General features: G+C 34.0%; 1 protein-coding gene across 2 annotated transcripts in view; it reads left to right on the top strand.

The window, feature by feature from the left end:
- Positions 1–24,094, top strand: part of FBXO3 (F-box protein 3) — a 30,040-nt gene extending 5,946 nt beyond the window's left edge. Inside the window, exons 3-12 of one of the 2 annotated variants that reach the window (XM_016147120.2) lie at positions 822–985; positions 7,622–7,736; positions 9,289–9,493; positions 10,603–10,648; positions 13,324–13,408; positions 14,250–14,372; positions 15,734–15,849; positions 17,119–17,309; positions 21,862–22,112; positions 22,744–22,864. In XM_016147120.2, coding sequence (XP_016002606.1) covers positions 822–985; positions 7,622–7,736; positions 9,289–9,493; positions 10,603–10,648; positions 13,324–13,408; positions 14,250–14,372; positions 15,734–15,849; positions 17,119–17,309; positions 21,862–22,092 — 1,276 coding nt within the window. In that variant the 3' untranslated portion in view covers positions 22,093–22,112; positions 22,744–22,864. Of the gene's footprint in view, positions 1–821; positions 986–7,621; positions 7,737–9,288; positions 9,494–10,602; positions 10,649–13,323; positions 13,409–14,249; positions 14,373–15,733; positions 15,850–17,118; positions 17,310–21,861; positions 22,113–22,743 lie in introns of both variants that reach the window. The other variant, XM_016147121.2, reaches the window with a different exon arrangement.
- The last annotated feature ends 1,781 nt before the right edge of the window (positions 24,095–25,875 follow it).

Genomic DNA, 25,875 nt, shown 5'->3' with positions numbered 1-25,875 from the left:
TGGCCAAGTAGATGCTCAATAAATATTGTGGAATTGTATTTAATAGAAAGATTGAATCTTATGATTACTTTGATGCTATGTGATTCTCTGGCTAATCTAATGTAAATAGATTAATATTATTGTATCATTAGATTCTAAATATTCTGTAAAATGGAACAACCACAGTTCAAACAACATGGGTTTGAACTGCCTAGATCCACTTATATGTGTATTTTTTTTTGGATAAATACTGTAAATATATTTTCTTTTCCTTATGATTTTCTTAACATTTTCCGTAGCTTAACTTTATTATGAGAATACAGTTACTATATATATAACAAAGTATGTGTAAATCAAGTATTTATGTTATTGGTAAGGCTTCCAATCAACAGTAGGTATTTATAGTTAAGTTTTGGGGGAGTCAACAGCTATACTCGGATTTTTGTCTGGGAGGCTCAGAGAGATCCATGCCCCTAACTTTCCTTGCATTATTCAAGGGTCAACTGTACATATTCATTTTTAAATTTTATGATTGGCGTGTATTTAGGAGTCAGTTGAGATTCATACCCCATGTACTCTTCACATTTTATTAAGATTAGAAAACTTAGAAAAAAAATAAGAAAGAAAATAAACAACTCATAATCTCACCATGCCAGGAATAATTCCTGTTAAGTTCTTCGATGTGTCACTTTCTGCTATCTAGTCTTCATTTCTGGCTGAAATAAATGAAAAGGAAGGCAAAAGTAACCACAAATTTCCAATAAAGTATGTTGGTAAATGTCTAAAATATGTGCTAATTTCATTTCAAAAGATTTTTAACTTCACTTCTGTAATCTGTTTAGGGAAGAAAAAACACAGAAGAATCAATGTTGGAAATCTCTCTTCATTGATACTTATTCTGATGTCGGAAGATACATAGACCATTATGCTGCTATTAAAAAGGCTTGGGATGATCTCAAGAAATATTTGGAGCCCAGATGTCCTCGGATGGTTTTATCTCTGAAAGGTACTGAGAATGCAGGGTCTCCCTTCCTCAATTTAGTTACTATAGTATAAATAGGGTAAATAACTTTGGGTCTCTACCATTTATGGTAATCTGTGCTCATCCAACATTATCTGTAATTCCCCATTCCCATTTGGCGAAGGAAATAGTATTGCTAAAAGGACCCTTGCTATAGTGCCTGCCGTAGTTTTGCCTACCTGAGGACCAATGTGATCATTTATTAGAAGGGAAAGCTGAACTCTTTTTATGCTTGTGTGTGTTTTATATAAAGAAACAAATAGCACAAAAATTGCTTTATGATAACTATTGTGATTTTTTAATTGAAAAACTGCCTGCTGTTATCAACCTCTTTTCTGTTTTCAATACAACTAAATGTTTGGCAGTCTAATATTTAGAAAAACCAAATTTGAAAGACTTGGGTCTTTAAGAATGTAAGAGCAGTATAGTAGAGTAAGGAAAACTTTCATCCCTATATTGATATTTACAGAATAATAAAAACAAAGAGTTGAACTGAGGTCTATGTGATCCCAGAATCTGTGCTCTTTATACTACACCGTTATTTTCCAATTTTGGCAAGAAATATTAAGAAGCTAGCATTATTAATTTGGTTTTTTAATTTATGCCCGAGAAAGTACTTAGATTGCAGATATATTGCTACTTATCTGGTTTAGCCTCCCAAGTTTTTTCAGGTTTTTCCACTAAAAGGAATTTTATACATGTTTTGGTTTGATAAGCTGAAATTGTATTCCTTTTGCAGTAAGGTCTCTTTCGAAACAGTGTTTCTTTGACATTTCATAATTCCACTGTAACTTCTCATACAAATATGAATTTCATACAAATCATGATCACATGGCCAGGTACTTGAAACTGAATTGCTAAGAGGTAGAAGAAAGAATGATTTAGCAGAGAGAGTAGATAGAGCCTTGAAGGAATGTGCCCTTGACTAATATTTTTAATGGCTTTTTTTTCCCTTGGAAGATAATAATATTATCCACTTGGTATGTGGGGTTAAATAATTTCAAGAAGAAAATAATTCCAAAAGTATATATTTGGTGGCGATAAGTAAAATAGGTAAGTGATATTTAGTAAATAGCTGCTATTTACTAAGCACAAAGCTAGGCATTAAGCTAAATACTTTGTATCATTCCATTTAATTTGCCAAAATTCTATCAGGTAATTACTATTCTCATTTTGTAGGTGAACAACCCAAGACATAAAAAGCTAAGTAAGCTGTTTGACATCACAGAGCAAAAAGCAGAACCAGATATGAATATAGGGCTGTCTCCAGAGCTATGGTCTTAACAGTAGTTGAAGGGAGAAAGGACCTCTGCTATTTTGTTTAGAATCTTGGGACCCTTCGAGAGCTAGTTCAATATTAGGACATTTGGAATATGAGAATGTAGACATGATTCTCCTTTCAGGCACAGAGCTTCCAAGAAAGGAAAAAACTAAGGATGCATTGCAGCTTCTTCTTCTTCTCCTTTTTTTTCTTTCCTTTTTCTTTCTTTTTCTTTTTCTTTCTTTCTCCCCTCCCCTGCCCTCTCCTCTAGTATTCCCAGGCCTCCCTGCTCACTGTTTTGTACCTAGTGGTTGAAGATGAGGTTGTGGTTGTGGTTTTACTCTCAGGTGCCAATTCTCTGGGGGCTTTGCTATGAGTTAGAACAGGACAAAGGCTCTTTGATATCTAGACTTCTGGGGATTCTAAGAATGCTATGCCTGTGAGTTTAGGACTAAGTTAGGAACCTAGCTATTTCAGAAATCATAGTCTCTGACTCAATTTCAAGGTTATTGAGATGCCAGCTAGAAAGGAATCTTGGAAAACAAATAGATATTGGACTTGGGGAAATTTTTATAAGTATCTTAAAATTTATGATACATTAATGTGTCTTCTATCAGTCTAATGGTATGGATCATGTATCTTCACATTTCATATTTATGTTACATGTTGGCTTAAAATTTTAGACTTGGAAGGGCATTTAGAGGTCATTTAGACCAGGAGTTGGCAAAGTTTTTCTTTAAATGACCAGATAGTAAATATTTTAGGCTTTGAGGAGCAAACAGCATCTTTGTTATAACTGTTTAATTCTGCTGCTGTTGTGGGAAAGCAGCCATAGTTAACACAAAAGCTAATGGGGATAATACTGTTCCAAGAACAGTTTATTTACAGAGACAAGAAGCAGGCTGGGATTTGGCCTGCAGGCTATAGTTTGCCAATCCCTGGTTTATATACTAATCCCCTCATTTTACAGAGGTGAAGGAACAGGCTCTGCAAGTTTGGGTGATATACCCAAGGTCCCATAATTAGTCAGTGACAGAGATAGAACTCTAGGTTTCTTGGCTCCTAGTAACCTTTTCACTGTTTCTTCATGCAGGTCGGCTAGGGGACAAGAAAATAAATTAACATTTATTGAGTGCCAGTAAAACACTTTACTAAGCACATGACACTTATTTAATCCTCACTATAATTCTCTCAGGTAGGTGGTATTAGCTCCTATTTTGCAGGTGAGGAAATAGAATTAAAAAGATTATATAACTTGCCAGAGATCAGTCAGTAAGTGGTGAGATTTCACCTGGTCTGTCTGACTCCCAGATTCTGTTATAGTAGGATGCTTCTCTAAACCTTGATTTCACTGTTTTGTAAACATATATTTCTTTATGTTTCTCTTTTTCCATATTTGTTCTTTCCTCTCCAGCAGTCTCTTTTCAAGAAATTCTTGGTTTACTGATAATGTATGTTAAATATCCAACATGTAGTACTAACTATATAAATATTAGTTTCGTTCTTTATCCAACTTCTCATTCAGGCAGCTATTCAGCTTGTTTTGTACTAAACTTTTTTTTTAATAAAGTTTCTATTTTGGAGTAATTTCAGATTACAGGGAATCTAAATATAGTACAGAGAGCTCCTGTACACCCTTCACCCAATTTTAGTTTCCCCTAATGTATGCCCTGTGGGACATTTGTCAAAACTACAGTCTTCATGGGCACAATTTTATTAATTAAACTCCAGACATTATTCAGATTTCACCAGATTTTCCATTTATGTCCTTTTTCAATTCTTGTGTCCAATCCAGAATACCACGTTGCACTTGGTTGTCATGTCTCCTTAGTGTCCGCTGGTCTGTGGCAGTTTCTCGGTTTTTCCTTGTCTTTCGTGACCTTGACAGTTTGAAGGAGTACTGGTCAGGTATTTTGTAGGATGTCCCTCCAACTGACATTGTTTGATATAGTACTCAAAACTAGCCTGGAGTAATGGGTTTTCAAAAAGATCACCACTGAGGCGAGATGTACCTCTTATCACTTATATGTGGATACGTGATCTCCATATGCTATCACTAGTGATGTTAACTAATCTACAGACGTGTGTACAGATCGCAAGTTTACTACTCAGTGAATTATCATAACATGAACATACCCATTTTAATACCCTCCAAGTCAAGTAGAATAATTACCTGTACCTAGAATCTTCCCTTTTTTCAGAGGTAACAACTCTCCTGATTGCAAAGGCCATTCAGTAGTTTTCTCTTTTGAACTTTAGATAAATTGCATGAGTAACTGTGTTTTGTGTGAATTATTTCCATTTTGTTTGTGAGATTCATCTGTGTTGTCTGTAGCAGCAGTTTGTTAATTTTATTGCAGTATAGTACTTCATTATATGAGTAGACCACAATTTATGTGTTCATTCTCCTGTTGATGGATTTGGAGGTTATTTCTAGTTTTGGGCTATTACAAATAATGCCCATGTAAAAAAAAAATTGTAAATAGTACAAATGTAAATCATTTTTGATGTTTATATGTATGTAATTTTTTCAGTTAAATATCTAGGATTGAGTTTACTGGGTTGTAGACTGTGCTTATATTAAACTTTAAAAGATACTGTTAATTTTTCAAAATGATTCTACCACATTACATTCCTACAAGTACTTTAATGTTGTCATTCTCTATATTGTTGTTATTTGAAATTTGTTGTGATTTCTTCTGTGGTCTAGTATATAATCTGCCTTGGTAAATGTTCCATGTATACTTGAAAAGAATAGTCTGTCATTGTTGGAATCAGTACTATATATATAATTAGGCAAAAATCGTTAATCTTGTTCAAATGTTATGCACTCTGAGTAATTTTTTTGGTTACTCATTTTATTAGTTACTGAGAGAGCTATGTTAAACTTTCTCACTGTGGTAGAATTCTGAGATCCTAAGATTCCCACACATGCTGTATATACATGGTATAATAATAGATTTCTTGAGTGGGGGTGGTACTGTGGGTATAATTGATTTCAGTCCTGTGATTAGGTCATATTATATGACAAAGCTGAAGGGGGTTTGCAAATGTAATTAAATTCCCAAATTAGTAGATTTGAGTTAATCATTCATCAAAAGGGAAATTATCCTGAATGGGCCTGACCTAATTGGCTGAGTCCTAAAAGGAAGTGGGCCCTGCCAAAAGCCAAAGAGATTTGAAGCTTGAGTGTCTCTCCTTTTGGCCTTAAATAAGCAAATGGGCATGTTGTGGAGAGGGACAACCAGGGAGCTTGGAAGAGGACCCCAGCATAAGATGCATGAGATGAAATAGCAGCCCCAGTTGAGACCACAATTTCAGCCTGTGGGACCTGAGCAGAGTATCCAATTCAGTCATGCCCAGACTTCTGACCTACAGAAACTATGAAATAACAAGTGTTTTAAGCTGCAAATATTATAGCAATAGACAACTAATATACACATTAAAATTGTAGATAGATCTTTTTTTCCATTAGTTCTTTAATTAAAAAATATTCATTGAAGCTGTTGTTAGGTACACAAAATTAGAATTATAATATCCGTGTAGTAAGTTTAACCTTTTTTACTGTAACAAAAAAGTCTGTCATTCTCTCTAATAATACTGTTTGCCCTAATATATGTTTTCTGCGATTTTAGTAGCTCTTCTAGATTTCTTTTCTGTATCTACATTTTTATGTGCCTTTAGTATATTATTGTGTTTTATTATCTGATGTTGATCTCTCTTTTAATTATGTTAGTCTATTTATATTTTATGTAATTACTACTATATCTGAGTTTAAATATACCATGTTTCTGTTTGTTTTTTTTGTCACTTGAGCAGGTGTTCCTTTTTTGCATTTTTAATTATCTTTTATTCTGTATCCTCCCTTTCTTTAAATTAAAGTTTATTTTAAATTAGAATATTTACCACTTCTTGGACAATGAAAGAACCTTAGAATATTCCATTCTGATTACCTCCCTCCTGCCTTTTGTATTATAGTTTTTGCGATTTTAATGTTTAGTATATTTTCTATCCCTGAAAATGGCAGGTTTTTCCTAATTATTTCATATATTCAATATTATTTTAGATTTATCTTTTCTGGTTGCTTTTCATTTCCTATATCTTCATGCTTCCATCTGGGATCATTTTTCTTCTGCCTAAAGAACTCCTTTTAGTAATTTTTTTAAATGAGGGACTGCTACCACTGAATTTTTTCAGATTTTTCTGTTTAAAATGTAATTATTTCATCTTCACATTTGAAGTATATACTCACTGGATATAGAATTCGAGACAGCAGTTATTTTTTTCAGCACTTCCAAGATACATACAGTACTTCTGGTTTCTTTTGTTTCTGTTGAAAATTTAGGTGTCACTCTTATTATGTGATTTTTCCCCTTCTCTGGCTGCTTTTAAGAATTTCTGTTTAAAAAATTTTTTTCTCTTTGTCTTTGATTTTCAGTAGTTTTACAATGATGTGTGTAGATATGATTGTCTTTGTAATCATTCTCCATGGACTTTATAGTGCTGGAATCTATGGTGTGATGTTTTCCTCAGTTTTGGAAAATTCTCTCAGTCCCGCGATACTGCTGAAAGCATTGCTCCGCTCCTCGGCCTCTCAGCCTCATGTTTCCTTTCAATTGGCAATTGCATCAAAAACAAGGTGGCTCCAAAGGCTGGCTAGCCTCTCAGTTTCTTCTCGACTCCCCACCCCTGCCATTTCTCACCGTCATTGCGGTTCTCCAAAAGCCTTAAAACCAACTTTCTATTGTTCAGTTTTTCTAGTTCTCAGCAAAGTGTTTGGTCTAACAACCTAGTTGGCCATTGCTAGACGTAAATCTCTTTTCTTGTAATCATTTCCTGTTTTTTAAAGAATATATGGCAGGCTTACAAATGTGCAAAATTGAATTCAAGTTAATGGCTTCCTCACAGCATGAACCTACCCCTATGTCCTATATTTAGAGACTATGTTAAGACTCTTGAACAATGTCAGTTTAGAAAATTTCTGGGGATTTTTTTTTTTTTTTAATAGAGAAGTATGAGTATAGTAGATTAAGAAAAGTGAGATATGCCTAAATGTTCGAAAAAGTTATTGTGGATTTCATTGGCGTGTACCTTTCCGTATTTTACTCAGTGCCAGTGTTTTCCCTGTTGAGAGGAAACTGAGGAATTTGCTTGCTCGGTGCTTCAAATGTCAGAGCCAATCTAAAGTGATAACATGTTTCTTTGAATTTTCATTTCATTTCCCTATATTTCAGCAGTGCATTTTGGACAGAATTCACTTGCTTGTCAAGGTTGTTTCTTTGGCTGGCACAAACACTGTGTTTTGTCTTAGATTTAAGGTTTATTGTTTTTTCATAATTTGCTATTTTGTGCATTTGCAGAGGGTGCTCGAGAGGAAGACCTAGATGCTGTGGAAGCTCAGATCGGTTGCAAGCTTCCTGATGATTATCGATGTTCCTATCGTATCCACAATGGGCAGAAGTTAGTGGTTCCTGGGTAAGATGTTTGCTATTTTGACTATTTTTAATGATACAGTTATGTTCTGGAATAAAAATAAATTATAGTTACTCTTAACAGATTAAAGGAGTATAGGAATTCTCTCTTTTTCCTTATAGAATCCATAAGACAAAATCTACAACTTGAACTTGATTTAACAAAATGTCTCATAAAAACATTATAATCAACACATCCTTAAAGTTAAAATGAAGTCTGGTTGGGTGTGGGGGCTATGAGACATAGGGGAGATGTGTGTATGAGTATATCTTAAGTAAAACTGTTTGGAACCCTTGAACTGTTTATCCTGTTACAGGCCAGGTAATTTGTTTTCGAGAGCCTGATGCAAATTCTATGTACTTACTATACATATAAAAAGCAGTGCTTGTTCAGAGCTGCAAATACTAAACTAAAGAAAGTATAGTTTTGTCCTATTCAAGCATAGCCTATAATTAAATGGCCTATTTTAAACTAACTTCTGAAAGATGAAGTATTCACTGTGGAACCCTTTGAGGAAAGCAGACCATGCAGTAGCTGTCAAAGTCACTCACAATTTTAAAAACTATATGCTTTGAATGTGTCTACTCCTTTTGTTCTTTTACGAAATTAAGCTATTTCAGAGACATTGAATTTGTGAATGCTAATAAGAATTTAGGGAGAACTTTGCATTGTTCTTATTGGAACTTGGTGTCTCTGTGTATGTGAGGCATCATATAAGGTTCTGTTATCATTTCAGATCAGGTTTGAGTGAATACAGGGAATCTTGGAAATGACCATACTGAGTTTATAAGGTAGTATTCAGAAATCAAATACTGGGCAGTTAGGACGAGATAAGCCTAAGTTATTGGCTTTTTTTCCCTAGCCTATTTTCCTATCAAACTGAAATTTGACAAAATTGAAAAGTTATCACATTTCAAGAGCAAGCAAGAGAGAACTTTATTAAAAGAGTTGCCCAGAATTGACATGACAAACGGCGTGATTTTCATCAGAGGAATTTTTATCTAGTCACAGTCCAAACAGTGAGACTTAATACAGGAATATCGCCAAGGACCCACACCTGCTTTGTTCTCATGCACATGCAGTGAGAAGAGTTTAGATCCCACGTGCCCTAAGTTTATAAAAGTTTAGACAAAGTTTAGACCGATTAACATTTATACTGTCTGATAAGGTAGAGTAAGCCAAAGGTTGTATCACAATAAAGGTATCAGAGAGAATTTACCCTTAAACATTAATCATACATATATACGTAGTAAAACACCACCAAATCAGCTTATGGCAAGATGGATTCTTGAAAGCAAAAAGCTGTTTTTCTTTGAAAAAAGCTGACATTTAGACATTTTAGACGTTCAGGCTTTAATTTAAATCAGAATCTCTCCACTCGAGTTTGAATTTAATATATAGACGATGCTGTGTTTTTGACATTCCCAGTTTAGAATCAACATGTTAATTAGTTCCTATAAAGTTGTTAATGTGAAATTATTATTCATCAAAAAGATAAAGCACAGCTGTTTGTTTGGCACTGCAATTGATTAAATTTTTGAGTCTATATTCTCAGGTTGTTGGGAAGTATGGCGCTGTCTAATCACTATCGTTCTGAAGATCTGTTAGATGTCGATACAGCTGCTGGAGGCTTCCAGCAGAGACAGGGCCTGAAATACTGTCTCCCTTTAACTTTTTGCATACATACTGGTTTGAGTCAGTACATAGCAGTGGAAGCTGCGGAGGGCCGAAACAAAAATGAAGTTTTCTACCAATGTCCAGTAAGTAGGAAGTGTGTTTAAATGTGGCTTTAAGGTGTGTTCTGATGAGTGTCTACATGTGTGTGTGTTAGGAATTTTCAGGGTATAGAGCATTACGCTATTTAATTAGAGACCTATCTAACTAGAGGGCTAATATTCTAACATAATGGTATGGAATGCCAAAAGAAAATTTTACCAATGAACAGACAATTTAAACTATTGTACATAAGAGGAAAAGCTATGCTTTATGTTAAGGCATTTTAAGTTTAAGGAAATTAATGGGCTTTTTGTTGAAGTAATTGTAATATACATTTCTAACTTCAAAAATTTAGCTTTTGAACATCATTTGATTCAAGTTCTGAGTGCAGTTGGAACTTTTTAAACTCTTCATTAGATATTTGAGTTGTTGAAAAATATAGATCCTTTTTAGGAGGCATTTGTTATAATTGAATGTAATCAGAAATACAGCATTTGATTTCGGTCTTATTCCTCAGTTCTCGGTAATTTCTCAGTTGCAGAAGTTCTGCCTTCATTTTTGCCTAGCTGTGCACTTTTAAAAGAGGAATTTAAAGTAGAAAATATTTTTCATAGTTACCTAAGACTTATGCCTTTGTATAACATTTAAAACATTTCAAGAACTTTAATAGCTTTTAATTTTTTTTTAAGCATTTTCATATCTTTTATCTCCTTTTTGACTTGATACCTCTGTAAGGTTGCCGGGTAATGACTTGGTCTCTTGATTTACTGATAAAACTGTGTAACCTAAAATTGTTCAGGTCTCTTCACTTAATCCAAATCCCTTTTTTCTAAGATAATTGGCCATATTTCTTCTCACTTTAACTTCCTAATTCTTTTTCTGAAGGACAGTTTTTTTAGTTCATTGTAACAGTAATAGCAGTATATAAGCATTTAAATGTTATTGAGAGGTGCCAGACACTCTTCTAAGGACTTTGTAGAAAGAACCTAAATGTAGAAATCATAAGAGCAGGACTTGCAAAATATGAGGAATGTCCAAGCACTTAAGCTATTTTTATCTGTTTTGCCTTATGTCCAGGGAAAAATGCAGATAATGAACAATGAGATATTAAGTTAAATGTATTTTTCTCAGTTATAATCTTTTTCCCACCTAGGACCAAATGGCTCGGAATCCAGCTGCTATTGACATGTTTATCATAGGTAAGAGAAAAAAAGTCTTTTCCCTTCTTCCTGGTCAAAAAAATTAAGTCAGTAGCAACTTTACAGTTATTTGATCAACTGGCAATTTTATACTTGTATTTCTTCAGGCTTGCAGGTTTATAAAGTACTCTGTCTAGACTCTCATTAGCATAGCATGGTTTCTTTTTGGAAAAAATCCATGCCCTATACACACTTGTGCTCTTAGGACTCTGCTATAGAACAGCGAAATGTATAAAACTGCTGTGAGTAAGTCTATAGTTCCTTTACACGCACATTCATTTTCTATCAATCATATTAATACATACAGATATAGATATATAAAACTACTTCATCATCTTTTTCTTTTGGTGCCAATGCCATAGTAAAATACTGATAAGTCACACTAGAGACCTCAAACAGGAAACTTCAAAGACCAGTATAAACTGGGCTTTATAAATTCCTTGGTACAGCAAGTTTGTCTTGGCCTCAAAAGGGTTTTTCTCATAGGATTTAAGAACAGTTCAATTTGTATGCAGGTGCAGTTCACCCCTTGCTATTCATCCAATCTTGTTTTGCTTAGATTTTGCTCACTTAAGTGAAGCTTCCTGACTACCTATTCTGCTTTTTAAAGGCATCCTGGCACATATTAAACATATACTATTAGTAAAGGGATCTTGCAGGCTAAAGCATCTGTATTTAATTATTTTTCTTAATTAAAAGCATGAACAAAGTATAAATCTCCATTTGTTCCATACTGTGGCACATTCTAGGTTTGTGGCATATTTCACAATATCAGGAATCTCTCACCCCCATGTAATAAGTTGTAAAGAGCTTTTACACTTAGCCCGTAGGTTTCAGCTCACACTGATTGATGTAGTCTGTGGTTTCTAAGTTAACCACCCACTAGGGTTATGGCCCTGCTCATTGCCCTCTTTGGCATCTTTGCATAACACATACTTTGAGATGATTATTACGGCTCCAGTGCAGTGGTGCTCTTCAGATGATAAACCAAATGCTGCCTGAGCTCTACAGTAAGCTGCCTGCTAGGCTCTGAGTTTCTTACTCTTAGTTTGCTGCTGGTCTGGCATGGAGTGGAAGACCTGACCACTATAGCAGAGCACTGAGGTTTGATGATAATATTCTAGTAGTCGGAATTTCTTCTAGAATAAGAGGGCAGAACAGAAGATTTAAGATGCACTGAGAAGAGTCGAGGTAGGATGTTAGTGCTGAGAGGAAAGATGAGAAAGCAGCTTTCTTTAAGCTACTCTGATAAAATCCCGATGCTATAAAAGAAACTCAAAGATATGTGCTTACTTTAAAAGATAAACTACCTTAGAACATGTAAATTACATCTTGATTCAACTAAATTTGACTTTCTTGGAATTTTTGGTAAAACAAGGTGGAATCCCTTGGCGTTCAGTGCATTGTTAATAGATATTTAAGAAAACTAGATTCTATGTTTGGATAAATTTAGTTGTGAAGGCTGCATTGGAAATTCTGTCCACATTTTAAAGAAGATCCTTTGGTATGTAGGTATTATAATAAATTTAAGTACCTCGAAATATACTATGTCAATGTCTTTTTGTAAACCATAAGAAATTTATTTTTCTTATAAAATATTTTAATTCATAAAAATATACTAAATGATTTTTTAAAAACTCTACAAGAAAATTACTAGTTCTCAAAACAAAATTGTACTTTCTATGAATTGTAATGATATTATTCATGTAATTAAAGATAGATTACTTAATATCTTGCTCAAAGTAGACAGATGATCAGTGATTATTTGAATACAATATCATTTAATAAATAAGGGGTGTAGTTTACCTTCTCAATTGATGCCTTTAAGATTTTAAAGCTATATACCCTCAGACACAAATCTAAATTATATCTTCTATCATTCCTAAAATAGGATATTAAGTAAATATTATAAATTTAGCATCTAACATTTCACATGGAAGAGTACAGGAACTGTTAATAGAAACAAGATTACAAAGAAATTAATTGGACAGCACTGATTAAGGGAATAATTTATGGTAGGCACTAAGATGTATAAATAAAGGGGTCTCAGAAAGCTATATTGTAGTACCTAGAAGGGGCAAACAATTTATATAAATGCTAATTATTGATCCAATCACTAGATCACGGATGTATGGTTTGGACTGGACTGTTTCAGTCATTCTTTTCTGCTTCGAGATGGTCACAGAGAATGTGGAGGACTGCTGTGCATTTGCAACTAGACTTCTTTGGGATTGTCCTAATGGCCAGAACTCCACAGTGCCATCCATACCCCTGAGATATCCAGATGAACATGAGTCACAATGTATCCTGATAGACTGAAGATAGATGCTGATATTTTTCCTACAGTTTCTTCTTAGACATAGCTATAACTCCTTTGTTCAAGTAATTATAAACAAAAGGCTTTTCATTTTTATACCAGAACAAATTAAAGTTTAAAGCCTATTATTTAATTATAAGTGTAAAACTTAGTTCGAAGGTAATTGGGAATAAGATGGATAGAATTGAGACTAGGAATTGACCTAACAAAAGACAAGTGGAATTATATCTATAAATGTTTCTAGTTTTGATATCACATCTTAAGCATAAAGAAATTATAATTATTTCCTTGTTTCCTGCTAGATTTTATAAAAACTATTTGTCTGTCCTTTGTTTTTTTTCTCTTTCCTGGTTTACAGGTGCTACTTTTACTGACTGGTTTACTTCTTATGTCAACAATGTTGTATCAGGCGGCTTCCCTATCATCAGAGACCAAATTTTCAGGTATATTTCACTTAGGGCTTTTTGGATCGGAATAATTGTAATCAGCAAAAACCTTCAGTTACAGATCATGAGATACAGTTTCCCAGGAAGGTTAATAACAGAACCATTCATAAATGTAAATCTATTTTATTCTCACTTTAAAACCAAAACATGTGAACAGCCAATATTTTTCTTATCTTGACGAATCAAGAGAAAAAATTGATTTTGATTTTTAATTTGAAGATTATGGCTTTATAGTAGTATAGTTTATTTTGGGGGGGAGGGAGGGAAATAAAGCTTTTGCCAGTAGGTAGATATTATGAATTACAAGTCATTAACTTAACTCCTAGCAAATATTACTTATTATCTCTAAATGGAACATTACGTATTATAGATATTATTAGAGGTAGTATTGGTTCATAACATGGTTGGCAGAAATAATAAACTAAGTATGCATTACGGGCCCCTAGAATAACATACTAACACATTTTTATTGTCAGAGCCACTGTTTATAGGGTATAGCTGGGTTGTCAGATGTCTCAAAGGTTTCCTTAGCTCTGAAAATGGAGATAAGCTCTTTTTAGTTTCCAGCCTATTTATTGATCCAGTGTTGAACCGCTGATAGTTGAACGTTGACCACTGTCATTACTGATCTGGAGTCTTCAAGGCTTTTTGATTCATTTGTAATTCTGTTTTTTTTTTTCTAAGTTTAATAGGACTATACCTTTAAGGTCCCAAATATGATTTGAATTTTCAATCCTAAAGTGAAGTATCAGCTATTTTGCATTGTATCTTTAAACCATTTATCTTATAGAATTAAGGTTAGTTGACTAAAGAATGTTTAATTTTTAAAATTACCTAGGTATGTTCATGATCCAGAGTGTGTAGCAACAACCGGGGATATTACAGTTTCTGTTTCCACATCGTTTCTGCCAGAACTTAGCTCTGTACATCCACCTCACTATTTCTTCACATATCGAATCAGGTGAGAATTTGAAATGGGTCACCTTTCAGTTAATAGTGGGATATAGCCTATGGATGCATTGTTATTACCCCCATTTGACATGATACATAAAACACATTTTGAAAGACAGTTTCTTGCTAAAGTATAGAAGAAGGTGGATACTAAAATTTTTAACAATATAGTGTTTGGAAAGTACCTTGAGTTTACATTAACCTCTAAATTATTTAAGTTATTGCTTATAAATATAAGTATTGTGCCAGGTACTTTGCAAGGTGGACCCCTAAGTTATAATCATCATGAAAGATCAAAATTACAGTTGTTGTGCTTTCTAGAACCTATCAAATTTCCCAGGATAAAGCCATGCTTTTAAAATTTCATCTGGCCTCACTATATTCAATTAAAAGTCTAATAAATATTTATTGCGTGTTGCCCGTATATCAGACACAGTGTTAAGCACTGGATTTGGTTAAATAAATAACAAATATTAAATTCACTTTAATTAGAAGTACTCTGTGCTATGACATAAAGACAACTCATTGCTCTAAAGGACTAAGGATACTTTGTTTTTAGATATATTTTTTATATATTTTATGATGTTAAATATAGTGTTTTAAGAATATATATATATGTATGTATATATACTAGAAATATTTTTAAAAAATATAACTTACCAGGAGCATCCTAGGATTTCGATATTTTATATAGCCTTTGATATGTCTAGTTACATATGTACAAATGTTTGTTATTTAATTTAGATCCTAGGACTAATTTAGAGCCTAGAACTGAGATATGCTTAAAATCGTAATACCAGCATACACTTATAGAGAACTCAAAATGAAAATAAGAGACAGAAGATTCCCACAGGAAGAAGGGGAAATAGTAGTATTGGGAAGCAAAGTTAAGGTGTAATCCCAGTAACTGAATAGTGACATTTTGCTTTGAGCTTTCTAGAAGCTAATGGAAAAAAAGGGAAATGGGTTACATAGCTTAGTAGTGAAAAAAAGACTGTCAGTTTTTTAAAACAAGTTTTTCATGGCACTGTATTCTAGATAGTGTTTCCCACACTGATCTTTGTTTAAACAGCAAATTATTGTTGCCAGTGTGGTCTTTAAAAATATTTATGTTGCCCTTTCTATTGTAGTTCCTCACTGAAAGTCAGATAGATACATAAATCGAGTGAAAGCATTTCTATGGGGGAGTCAAGCTAATCAGGCCAATGTCTCTGAAAACTTCCATAAACAGATGATTAACAATGACTTTGGATTGGGTTTCTTAATTTCCTTTGGAAATTCTTTTCATGGTCCTACCCAAATACTGTCACTCTTAAAAGATACAAACAAAGGGCCTGATTTGTGTGTCTACCACTCCCTTTTTTTCTCTAGGATCGAAATGTCAAAGGATGCACTTCCTGAGAAGGCCTGTCAGTTGGACAGTCGCTATTGGAGAATAACAAATGCTAAAGGTGATGTAGAAGAAGTTCAAGGACCTGGAGTAGTTGGTATGTAACGCAGCATTTGGATTTATATATCTGTTACTTCTAAGAGAATTTGGAGAGCATATATGTGATACACAGCTTGGAAAATTCATAATGTAGTTAGTGGATAAGACTGCATCTTTTTAATGGCTGTGTTTACAATGTGAAAGTTATCATAGATTCTGGACTTCTGACTCTAATACTTTGCTTCATAAATATAATTTGTAAAGATCATTATACTATCAGTTTAGTATCTTAAACATAACTTTTTAAAAATTACAGCAGACTCAATTATTCACGGATTGAGTTTGCATTCTGTGGATCACTTGAGTTCTTTGCTTTTTCTTCTTATTTTTTTAGCTGGGTAATTATTCATTATCCTATTTTGTAGGGTTACAGGACATAGGGCAGAAAGAGAAATATTGGTCATCTTTTTTGAAATTTTGAGGGAAATTTGAAATTAATAGCACAGATTTTTGTTGTGTTTGAATTTCAGTCATCTCTAGCTTGATTTCCATTGGCATTTGGCTTTTTAAAAAATTATGATTATCTTATGTTCTAAACTCTTCCTTAGATTCTTCAGATTTTGTATTTGTTCTTCAGGAAAATAACATTTAAGCTATGTACTTCTGTTTTCAGTTCTAAGCATACGCAGAATTCAGTTTAAATTAAAGTTGTTCTAATCCATTGCCACAAATAAATTCATATTCTACATGTTTATTTAAGGAATTTTTCCTGGATTTATGTGGGGATCTAGTGCCAAGGAATCGAATTAAAGCTTTCATTCTTTTTCAGTCATTTGGTCCATTGGAGTAAGACCTCTTCCTTGTGACTGCCATTTTTTCTGGGCTAAATGCTTAAGATACATCCTCAGAGCGTTATGTTTTAGTCTCTCACTACTTTAAACATTTAGATTATCCTTATTTCTGTTTAATATCTATGACACTTTTTATTACCCATCTTAAAGATGGTGTCTAAAATGCCTCAAAGCATTTTGAAAAAGAGAATACTCCTTTTTTGTTTTGTTTCATTCTACTAGATATCCCCAATCCCACCATACACACCATAGAGAATTGGGGAATTACCAAAAAAAAAAAAAAAAAAAAAAAAACCATCAAAATACTCATTCATAATCCCATCATTGTTAGTATTTTGTTGTATTTCCTTTTAGATTTTCTTTCTAATTGGGCATTTACTTTAACATAGTTTACATAATCCCATAGAAGACATCTTACTTGCTGTGATGAAGACTGAATTTTATTCTTTGGCTTATTGTTACTGTTTTCTCTGCAGGTGAATTTCCAATCATCAGCCCTGGTCGGGTATATGAATATACAAGTTGTACCACATTCTCTACAACGTCGGGATATATGGAAGGCTATTATACCTTCCACTTTCTTTACTTTAAAGACAAGATCTTTAATGTCGCCATTCCCCGATTCCATATGGCATGTCCGACATTCAGGGTGTCTATAGCTCGATTGGTAGGTTAAATTTTCCTCTGGTGCTGATTTACATGACTTTGTAGAATTCACTCCACAGAGGGTCTTTATTGATTAGCAAGACAAATAGTTTATAAGTTCTGTTCCAGAAAAAAATAGAAATTATGAGGGAAGTATCTTGGGGAGGGGTGGGATGTGTGAGTATGTTGGGGGAGGTGGACAGTAAGTAAGCTAGGCTCCATACTCTTCAATCAGAGTAATTCTGTTATCTTCTTTATTGTTGTTTTTGATTGTTAGTTTGTTTTTTATAGACTTTATTTTTAAGAGCAGTTCTAGATTCACAGCAAAATTGAGCAGAAGGTACAGAAATTTCCCATACACCCTCTGCCCCCACATAATGTCTCCTACCAGAGAGGTGCCATTGTTAAAACTGATGAGCCTACTGACACATCATTATGACCCAGAGGCCATCGTTTACATCAGGGTTCACTCTTGGTGTCGTATATTCTATGGCTTTAGACAGATGTATACTGACATGTACCCACTGTTATAGCATCGTGTAGTTATTGGTTTTAAAGGTTCAGCCTCTTTTCCACTGTTTCCAGAAATACTTCTGTCACTTAATGAGAAACACCACAATAGACCAGTTAGAATCTGCTTTATTTTATTTCATTAAGACTGGGAAAACAATTTCTTACAATGTTTTTGCTAAAACTCCCAATTTTGTAAAATAATACAAATAACTTATAGAAATCATTACGAAGAGGATTTAATGGGAAGATTTGTACTTTTAATAGTCCTTTGGAATCATTTCCTAAGTCAACTAGGTTTGTTTTTTAAATCTCATTTTAGAGTTACCTTATGACCTGTACAGCTGTAACTCCAATCCTGTGGGCTATAAAATGATTAGAGAAAATTTTGAAGCTCTAATTATAAAATAGGAATAAAATATGAATTGTATACCCAGAATGTAATTGAGTTATAGGAATCAAATGTTCACAAAAAGCCCTCTGGCTCCTGGGATGACCCTGATGGGTGGGTCTAAAATAAGTCTGGGAAGATGGACGTATTAATCTGACCCAGAGCTGACACATTCCCAACTCCAGTTTGGAGAAAGAAGGATGATGATGCAACTTTAGGCCATTACACTCGTCATATGTCTGGTGATAACAGTCTACAGTCTGAGTTTGGAAGTTAGGGTTAGCTTCCCTCCCAGTGAAGGAATGCTTTCTATTGTATATTTCCAGTATGGGGAATTTGCTACTTCTGTAAGTCTTCCGTTTTTGACTAGCCCAGTTTCAATGAGATTGGTATCATCCTTAAATGTTTGATGCCATTTATCAGTGTAGTCATCTAGGGCTGGAGTTCTCTTTGTCAAAAAGTTTCAAAATATGAGTAATTTCTTTAATATTTATATTTTCTGTTTGTTGTTTCACTATTGGTAATTTGTGTCTTTCAAGAAATTTGTCCATTTGTCTAAATGTTGAATTTATTGGCATAAAGTTATTCACAGTATTCCTTTAATAATCCTTTTAATGGCTGCAAGAGCTATAGTCATATGTACTCTTTTGTTCTTAATATTGGTAATGTATATCATCTCTTGCTCTTCAGTTTAGATAAAGGGTTATCACTTTTATTGATCTTTTAAAGGAACAATTTTTGGTTTAGCTCTTTGCTCATTTTCTATTTTCATTGATTTTTGCAGTTACCTTTATTTCTCTCCTCATACTTTGGCTTTAATTTGCTTCTTTTTCTAACTTCATAACAAAGAAGGTTAGATTATTGATTTTATACCTTTTTTTCTCTCAGCTCTGTTTTAGCTGCATTTCATAAATTTTGATATTTTTATTAATATTTAGTTCAGAATATTCTCCAGTTTTCCTTATAATTTAATTTTGATATGTGATTTTTCTAGAAATGTCTTAATTTCCAAACAGTTGGAGATTTTCCAGTTATCTTTTGGTTATCGATTTCTAATTTTGTTATGGTTAGAGAACTCACTATATATATTTTCAACCCTTTTAAATGTTTTATGACCCAGAATTATGGTTTTTCTTGATAAATAATCCCTATGTATTTGAAAAGAATGTTATTCTGATATTTAGGGAAATATTGTCCTATAAACGATAGGTCAAACTGGTTTACTGTTTTTCAAGTCATTTACTGATCTTTTTTTTTTTTTGTCTATTCTCTGAGAGATATTGTTGTAATAGCCAAATTATAATTACAGTTTTGTCTATTTTCTTTAATTCTATCAGATTTGCTTCATGTATTTTGAAGCTCTATAATTAAATGAAAATATACTGAGAATTGTGATGTCTTTTTAATGAAGTGCTTCTTTTATTATGAAATCTCTCTATCTCTGACAATATTCCTTGTCCTAAAGTTGCTGATATTCCTGACATAAAGTGTAAGAGATGAGAGTTGTTTGAGCAAGCAGTTGTTATTATTAGGTCAGCTTGATCATGCTGAGGCTTATTTTTAATGTTTGTTAGGGTAGATATAATGTATTCTCAAGGATAGTCATTCTCAAACTTTTCAATCTCCTGACCCCCTTAAGCTCTTAAAAATTATTGACAATTCCTCAGAAATTTAAAATTAAGAACTACCATACAACCTAGCAATTCTACTTCTGAATATTTATCCAAAGAAATCAAAGACCCTAATTCAAAAAGATACGTACTCCTATGTTCATTGCAGCATTATTTACAATAGCCAAGATATGGGAGCAACGTAGGTGTCCGTCAATAGATGAATGGATAAAGAAGATGTGGTACATGTATAAATGGAATGTTACTCAGCAATAAAAAAGAATGAAATCTTGCCATTTGTGACAACATGGATGGACCTAGAGGGTATTATGCTAAGTGAAATAAGTTGGACAGATAAAAGACAAATGCTGTATGATTTCACTTATATGTGGAATCTAAACAACCAAAACAAACAAACAAACAAAACAGAAACAAACTCATAGATACAGAGAACAAGCTGATGGTTGCCAGAGTCATTAGGGGTGGGAGGATGAGCAAAAAAGGTGAAGGCGATTAAGAAGTACAAACTGCCAGTTAGAAAATAAGTCACGGGGATGTAATGTACAGCATAGGGAATATAGTCGATAATATTGTAACAACTCTGTATGGTGACAGATGGTTACTAGACTTATTGTGGTGATCACTTCATAATGTATATTTATATGTCCAATCACATTGTTGTATACCTGAAACTAATATAATATTGTATGTCAACTATAATTAAAAAAAGTTATGAGGACTCTAGAGAACTCTTGCTTATGTGGGTTATATTGATATTTATCATGTTAGAAATTAAAACAGAAGTTTTATAATATTTACTTATTACTTTTTTAAAGTTTTAAATTTTTAAATTTATAATTTTAAATTACAATAATAAACTCATTACATGTTCAACCCTCTCTTAACTGTTCTTACTTATTTAGAGTTTTAGTGTCTTCCCAACCACAAATAATAGTATAAAATCTTGACCTGCCTTGTATAAAATGTTTTTTCTGTCTCAGGGATGAGAATCAATAAAAATAAATGAGAATTCTGGACTTAATTTTAATCAAGATGAAAGAGGCACTGGGTTTTATATTTGTGTTATGTCGTATTTATGTTGTACCTTTCCTGTTTAAATATTAGTTTTCTTGATATGGGAGTTGAATTGTTTTCCTTTTGTGTCCTCTAACAATGTGATTAATTAGGAGGCTTAACCTTTCCTTTTGCTTATACTTTGAATGCCACTTTAAAATATACTTTTGGTTGGTCTTAAGCTTTTTCCTGGTCTAGATGGTTCATTCGTTTTTAGACACTTTAGAGGTTTCTGCTGATGATGTATTTCCATTCTTGTCTTTGTGTTCCTTTTTCCATCTGCTGTGTGTGTATGTGTGTTTTATCTGATCATCGCAGTCTCTTTAGCCACACTGATTTCTCTAACAGTATTTCCGTTTTCTTCTTTATTAAGATAATAATTATATGACCTGGATTTAATGTTTTAGAATTTTTTTAAACCCTCTCCCCTTCCGCTTTTGGACCATCTACTGAATTTTAATCTTCATTCTCTAGATTTAAAAAAAAAATCCAAAGATAAAAGTAATGGAATATCTTCTATCCATATTTATGTATTTCTCTGGTTGTTGTTTGTGTTAAAATAAATCCCAAGTGAAAATTCCTTTGACAAATCCTGAAGGACAAGACTTTTCTCTCACATTAATTTGCTCAACAAATATTTATTGAATACATACTAGGTGCTGGGGAAAATGCAGTGAACGTTGCAGTCAAAATCTCTGCCTTGGAATTTTTTCATCATAGTTAGAAGAAACAAAGTGTAGCAAATGAACACTCTGTACTTAGGTCAATGGTAATATGTGCTCTCTGCATAAAAATCGGGAAAGGGGGTAAGAAGTGTCTTGTTGGGTTGTTCTAATATAAAGATGTATCAAGGAAGGCCTTGGGGATGCTCATGTTGAAACTTAAGTAGGGGGATTCAGGTGGATATGTGGAAGAAGGGTGTTTGTTCCAAGCAAAAGAACAGCAAGTGCAGAGGTCCCGAAGCACTAATGTGCTTGGCGTGTTTGCAGAACTGCAGGGAGGCCGGTGCACAGGAAGGCAGTGAACCGGGAGAGCGGTTGGAGGTGAGATCAGAAGGGTGGTTGGGTGCTGCTTCATCTAATGCCATAAGAGCCTTGGAAGGACTTGCGGATACCACATCCTGTGTTTCAGCACCTCCCGCATTACCACCTAGGACCTACTTGCTATTCAGAATGTTGTCCAATACAGCAGCTCTTCTCATTGAGCCTTCAAAAGTGTGAAAGAGAAAACTGACAGCAGAGTAAGTCAAGACTTGATCAGAGAGACACTGCTTAAGAGGAATTGACGTTTCCAAGAGATTCAGATAAATGCATGTTTAACGTCATTACTGCCCTATTCTGAGAGCCTTCAACAAGTTCATTTAAAAGTAGAGGCTACCAATGGCTAAAATATGCTGTATCTATAGTAAGAACTCAACAGACATCTATTAGACCTCTTGTCAACGGTACATAAAACCAGTAGAGATCATACCTTACTAATATTTTCACATCATCTTTTCTGTAAGCATAATGAACAGAAATGTTGCTTAATATACTAATATGATAAATCAGTAAAATGTTATTTTGGGTTGTTAGTAGTGGTCTGTTTACTACCTTGTATAGGAATCATCAACTACCTGTAAAAAATAAGCACTATATTAACCAAATATACTTACCGTTAAAACCACACGGAGCATTTTAAAACGTGATGGAATACACACTCTGGAATCTTGCATCAGCGTGTGCATTATGAACAGCACGTGCTGTTCAAGTCTTTAAAAATTCATATTTGGTATGTCCAGTTGTTTAGCTTCTAGATAAATGAGAATCTGCATGAAAAAAGTATAAAAAACTGATGGAAGTTCTTATCAAAAGATTGTTCTCTTTTTCAAGGAAATGGGTCCTGATGAATATGAAGAGATGGAAGAGGAAGAAGAACAGGAGGAGGAAGACGACGACGACGATGATTCGGCAGATATGGACGAATCTGATGAAGATGATGAGGAGGAGAGGCGGAGGAGAGTCTTTGACGTTCCCATTCGCAGACGCCGCTGCTCTCGCCTTTTTTAGAAGCACTGGAATGAATCCAGCCTGTTAAATAGATTTCTTAATGATGTAAATAACTAAATTGTTCTCAGCATATAGCAAGAAAACTAGCATGAAATATTGTTTCAGGCCCTGGGTTCTATGCAACTCTACATTAGGAATTGGATTGTTTGGGTTTACCTTTTGGTTTTGAGGTTTAGGAGGAAATGGAAATCTTTTTTTTTTTTTTTTTTTTTTTTTGTTCCTCTTCTAGTAGTGAGGGAATAGTTCTCTAGCTAAGGAACAGACATTTTTTTTGTTTAAAAATATTTTATACTCATAAAAATTTGAAACTGGGAGGGAATTGTTTTGAATATGGATTTACAATTTAGCAGAAATACCTACCCAAGGATAGTGAGAAACTATGTGACTGAATAATTCTATAGAAAGACTTCTTGGAGTTGTGAGTTACTTAGAAATGAACAGAATTTGTAATTAGGCTATTCCATTTAGTGATTCCTATATATTTTGTACTCACAGGAAACTAATTGACTAAATAGCTTGAATGCTAGTTGTTTTGTCCTTTCTTAGACAATCTGTCCTTGAACTTAAAGTTTTCATCACTACAACTTTGAATTTAAAGCCTCTATCAGTATGACCTTGACTTTGAATTTAGTCTTCAACTCTACCAACCTTGAATTTACTTTAAAATTTTCAACACCACAACCCTGAATTTAAAGTCTTCATCACTATGATTTTTATTGTATTGTTCACAGATGCATCATTTTTGAAATGTAGTATGTAAAAGTATGTATTGTGTCGTTTATTAACAAAAAATTCTTCACAACTGTCTTGTGTAGTCTAAATTTGTAAATACTGCTTGTTTTGTTTCTCCTTTATACACTTGACTGTCTAACTTTGTGATAAGTGATATGAATTTTATGTTAATATTAAGTATGTTTTCCTGAAATATGGATTTTTTTCTTTTTGTAATTATATAATTGAGAATTTGGAATGAAATCCTCCAAGTGTCAAAAACTCACATTTTAAAAACAAGTTTTGGTTCCGATGCTGTATTTTGTGTAACTGCCTGTTTTCCATAAATTAACATTTAGTGTAAGCCTTTTCTCTTTAGATGGATACTTGTTGGCCTGTTGCCAGAGGCCCATTCAAAGTCACTTTATGGGGAAAAAAAAAAAAAAAAAGAAAGAAAAAGTCACTATGGCTTTTACTATACCCTGACCTGTGCTCCACCTTCCATTTTCGCCAAGAACAGTTCTTTTGTATGGAAAACTAAGAATAGGGAGGTGGGTACACAGTGAAGCAACTGCCTTTAGGGACCAGGAAGGCAAACTTACTCTTTCATATTGGCACATGTCAAAATGTTCTGAAATGGAGTAATTTCTCATTTTTTTAATAAGAATATTGTCAGGCTACCAAATACTTCTATTATGCCTTTCTCTCCTTTGTAATCAACCAACTGACATTTTTTTTTTTTAAAAAAAACTTTCCTGATAAAGCAATAATTTAAAACTAGTTAGTGTTGGACGTTAAAGCTGGCCTAAGGATCCCTTGCCATTTCTTGCATCTTTTCTGGATGACCTCTCCCCTCTCAGTTCCCAGAGTACTGACGATGTCCCAAATTTCCTCTGTAACCTCAACCAATCCTTGCTTCCCAGTGCTTCAGGCTTGCTTATCAAAATTCACATTCTCTTAGTATGTTGAATGAATGGCCTCTAGTTCATACTAAGGTGTGATTGATTAGTTGATAACAAGTTCGGGTTTTTTATTTCATTGGGAAAAATGTATTCATACCTAAAAAGGATCTAACAGTTGGTCAGACTATACTTTTGGTGAAAACACTCTTGAGGTCAGTGGTTAAATATTTCTGCCTCAGAGGTCCCTTGAGAATACCGTCTATCGTATTCTTTTGACTAAAGTTTGACGTATCAAGATGAGACATAAATAGAAGGTTGGGCAACTTGGGGGCTTCTTCCTCTTATGAAAAGTCATGTGATGAATTCAGGGTTGATGAGTTTACCCAGTGATGTTAACTAACATTCCAGATTCCTTACATCTTTCTGTTCTGTCATCCTTAGCACAAGACTTTAGTCTTCAAGGTTGTAAGATAGCAGCTGCAGTCATACTGTGTTCCAGGAAGGCTGAAGAAAGAAGGGAAATATTAAATGGAAAGCAAAATGTCAGACATAAGGCTGGAGAGGTAAATCAGCCAGGTCTCCAGCTGGAGGATAGGCAGAGAAGGGGTGAGGAATGCAGGAATTAACATGCATCATGGAGACCTGGAGTGAAGGAATTATAATGGTCCAAATAAGACATGCTAACGGCCTGAATTAGGGCAGAAACAAGAGTAGAGAGGATGGAACATACAACCGATGAAGAAGTAGGCAAGAGTTGTTGATAAGATGCGAAGAAGTGGAAATCAAAGTTGATTCCCAGGTTTCTGGCTTGATAAATGAAAAAATTGCAGGAAAAGCAGTGTAACGGAGGTAAGTTCAGATTTGGACACATTTTGAGTTCAAGATGTGAGACATGTAGGTGGAGATGTCCAGCAATCAGCTGGATGTGGGAGTAATCAGGACTGGAGAATATATGTAAATCTGCAAACATATATCTATCTCCAAGGTAAAATAAGTGGATGCACTATAGTCTCCCAGAGCACATATAGCAACGGTTCTCAATCCAGTCCTGGCAACATCAGATTATGGGTGAGTAGTGGAAAAGAATCTTAGACTGAAAGGTCAAGGGACTGGAAGCAAAACCAGGAGAGAGTGGCATCTCAGAATTCAAGAGAGTGCCGAGGGGACAACTAATAGGTTGCATGTAAGATAATGCATCTGAAAGAGCTTCGTAAAAAAGCTATCACCGGAAATACACAGGTTAGCTGAGTTAAGCAGACACGCCAAATCGAACTCATTTCCTGACATCCCTGAGCCATCAGAGGATCATGGTAGAAGGCACAAGTCATGATCAGTTATCTTA

This window comes from Rousettus aegyptiacus, unplaced genomic scaffold (assembly GCF_014176215.1).
Source record: "Rousettus aegyptiacus isolate mRouAeg1 unplaced genomic scaffold, mRouAeg1.p scaffold_m13_p_5, whole genome shotgun sequence".
Lineage (NCBI taxonomy): Eukaryota > Metazoa > Chordata > Mammalia > Chiroptera > Pteropodidae > Rousettus > Rousettus aegyptiacus.
This window is presented reverse-complemented; position numbering and strand designations above follow the sequence as displayed.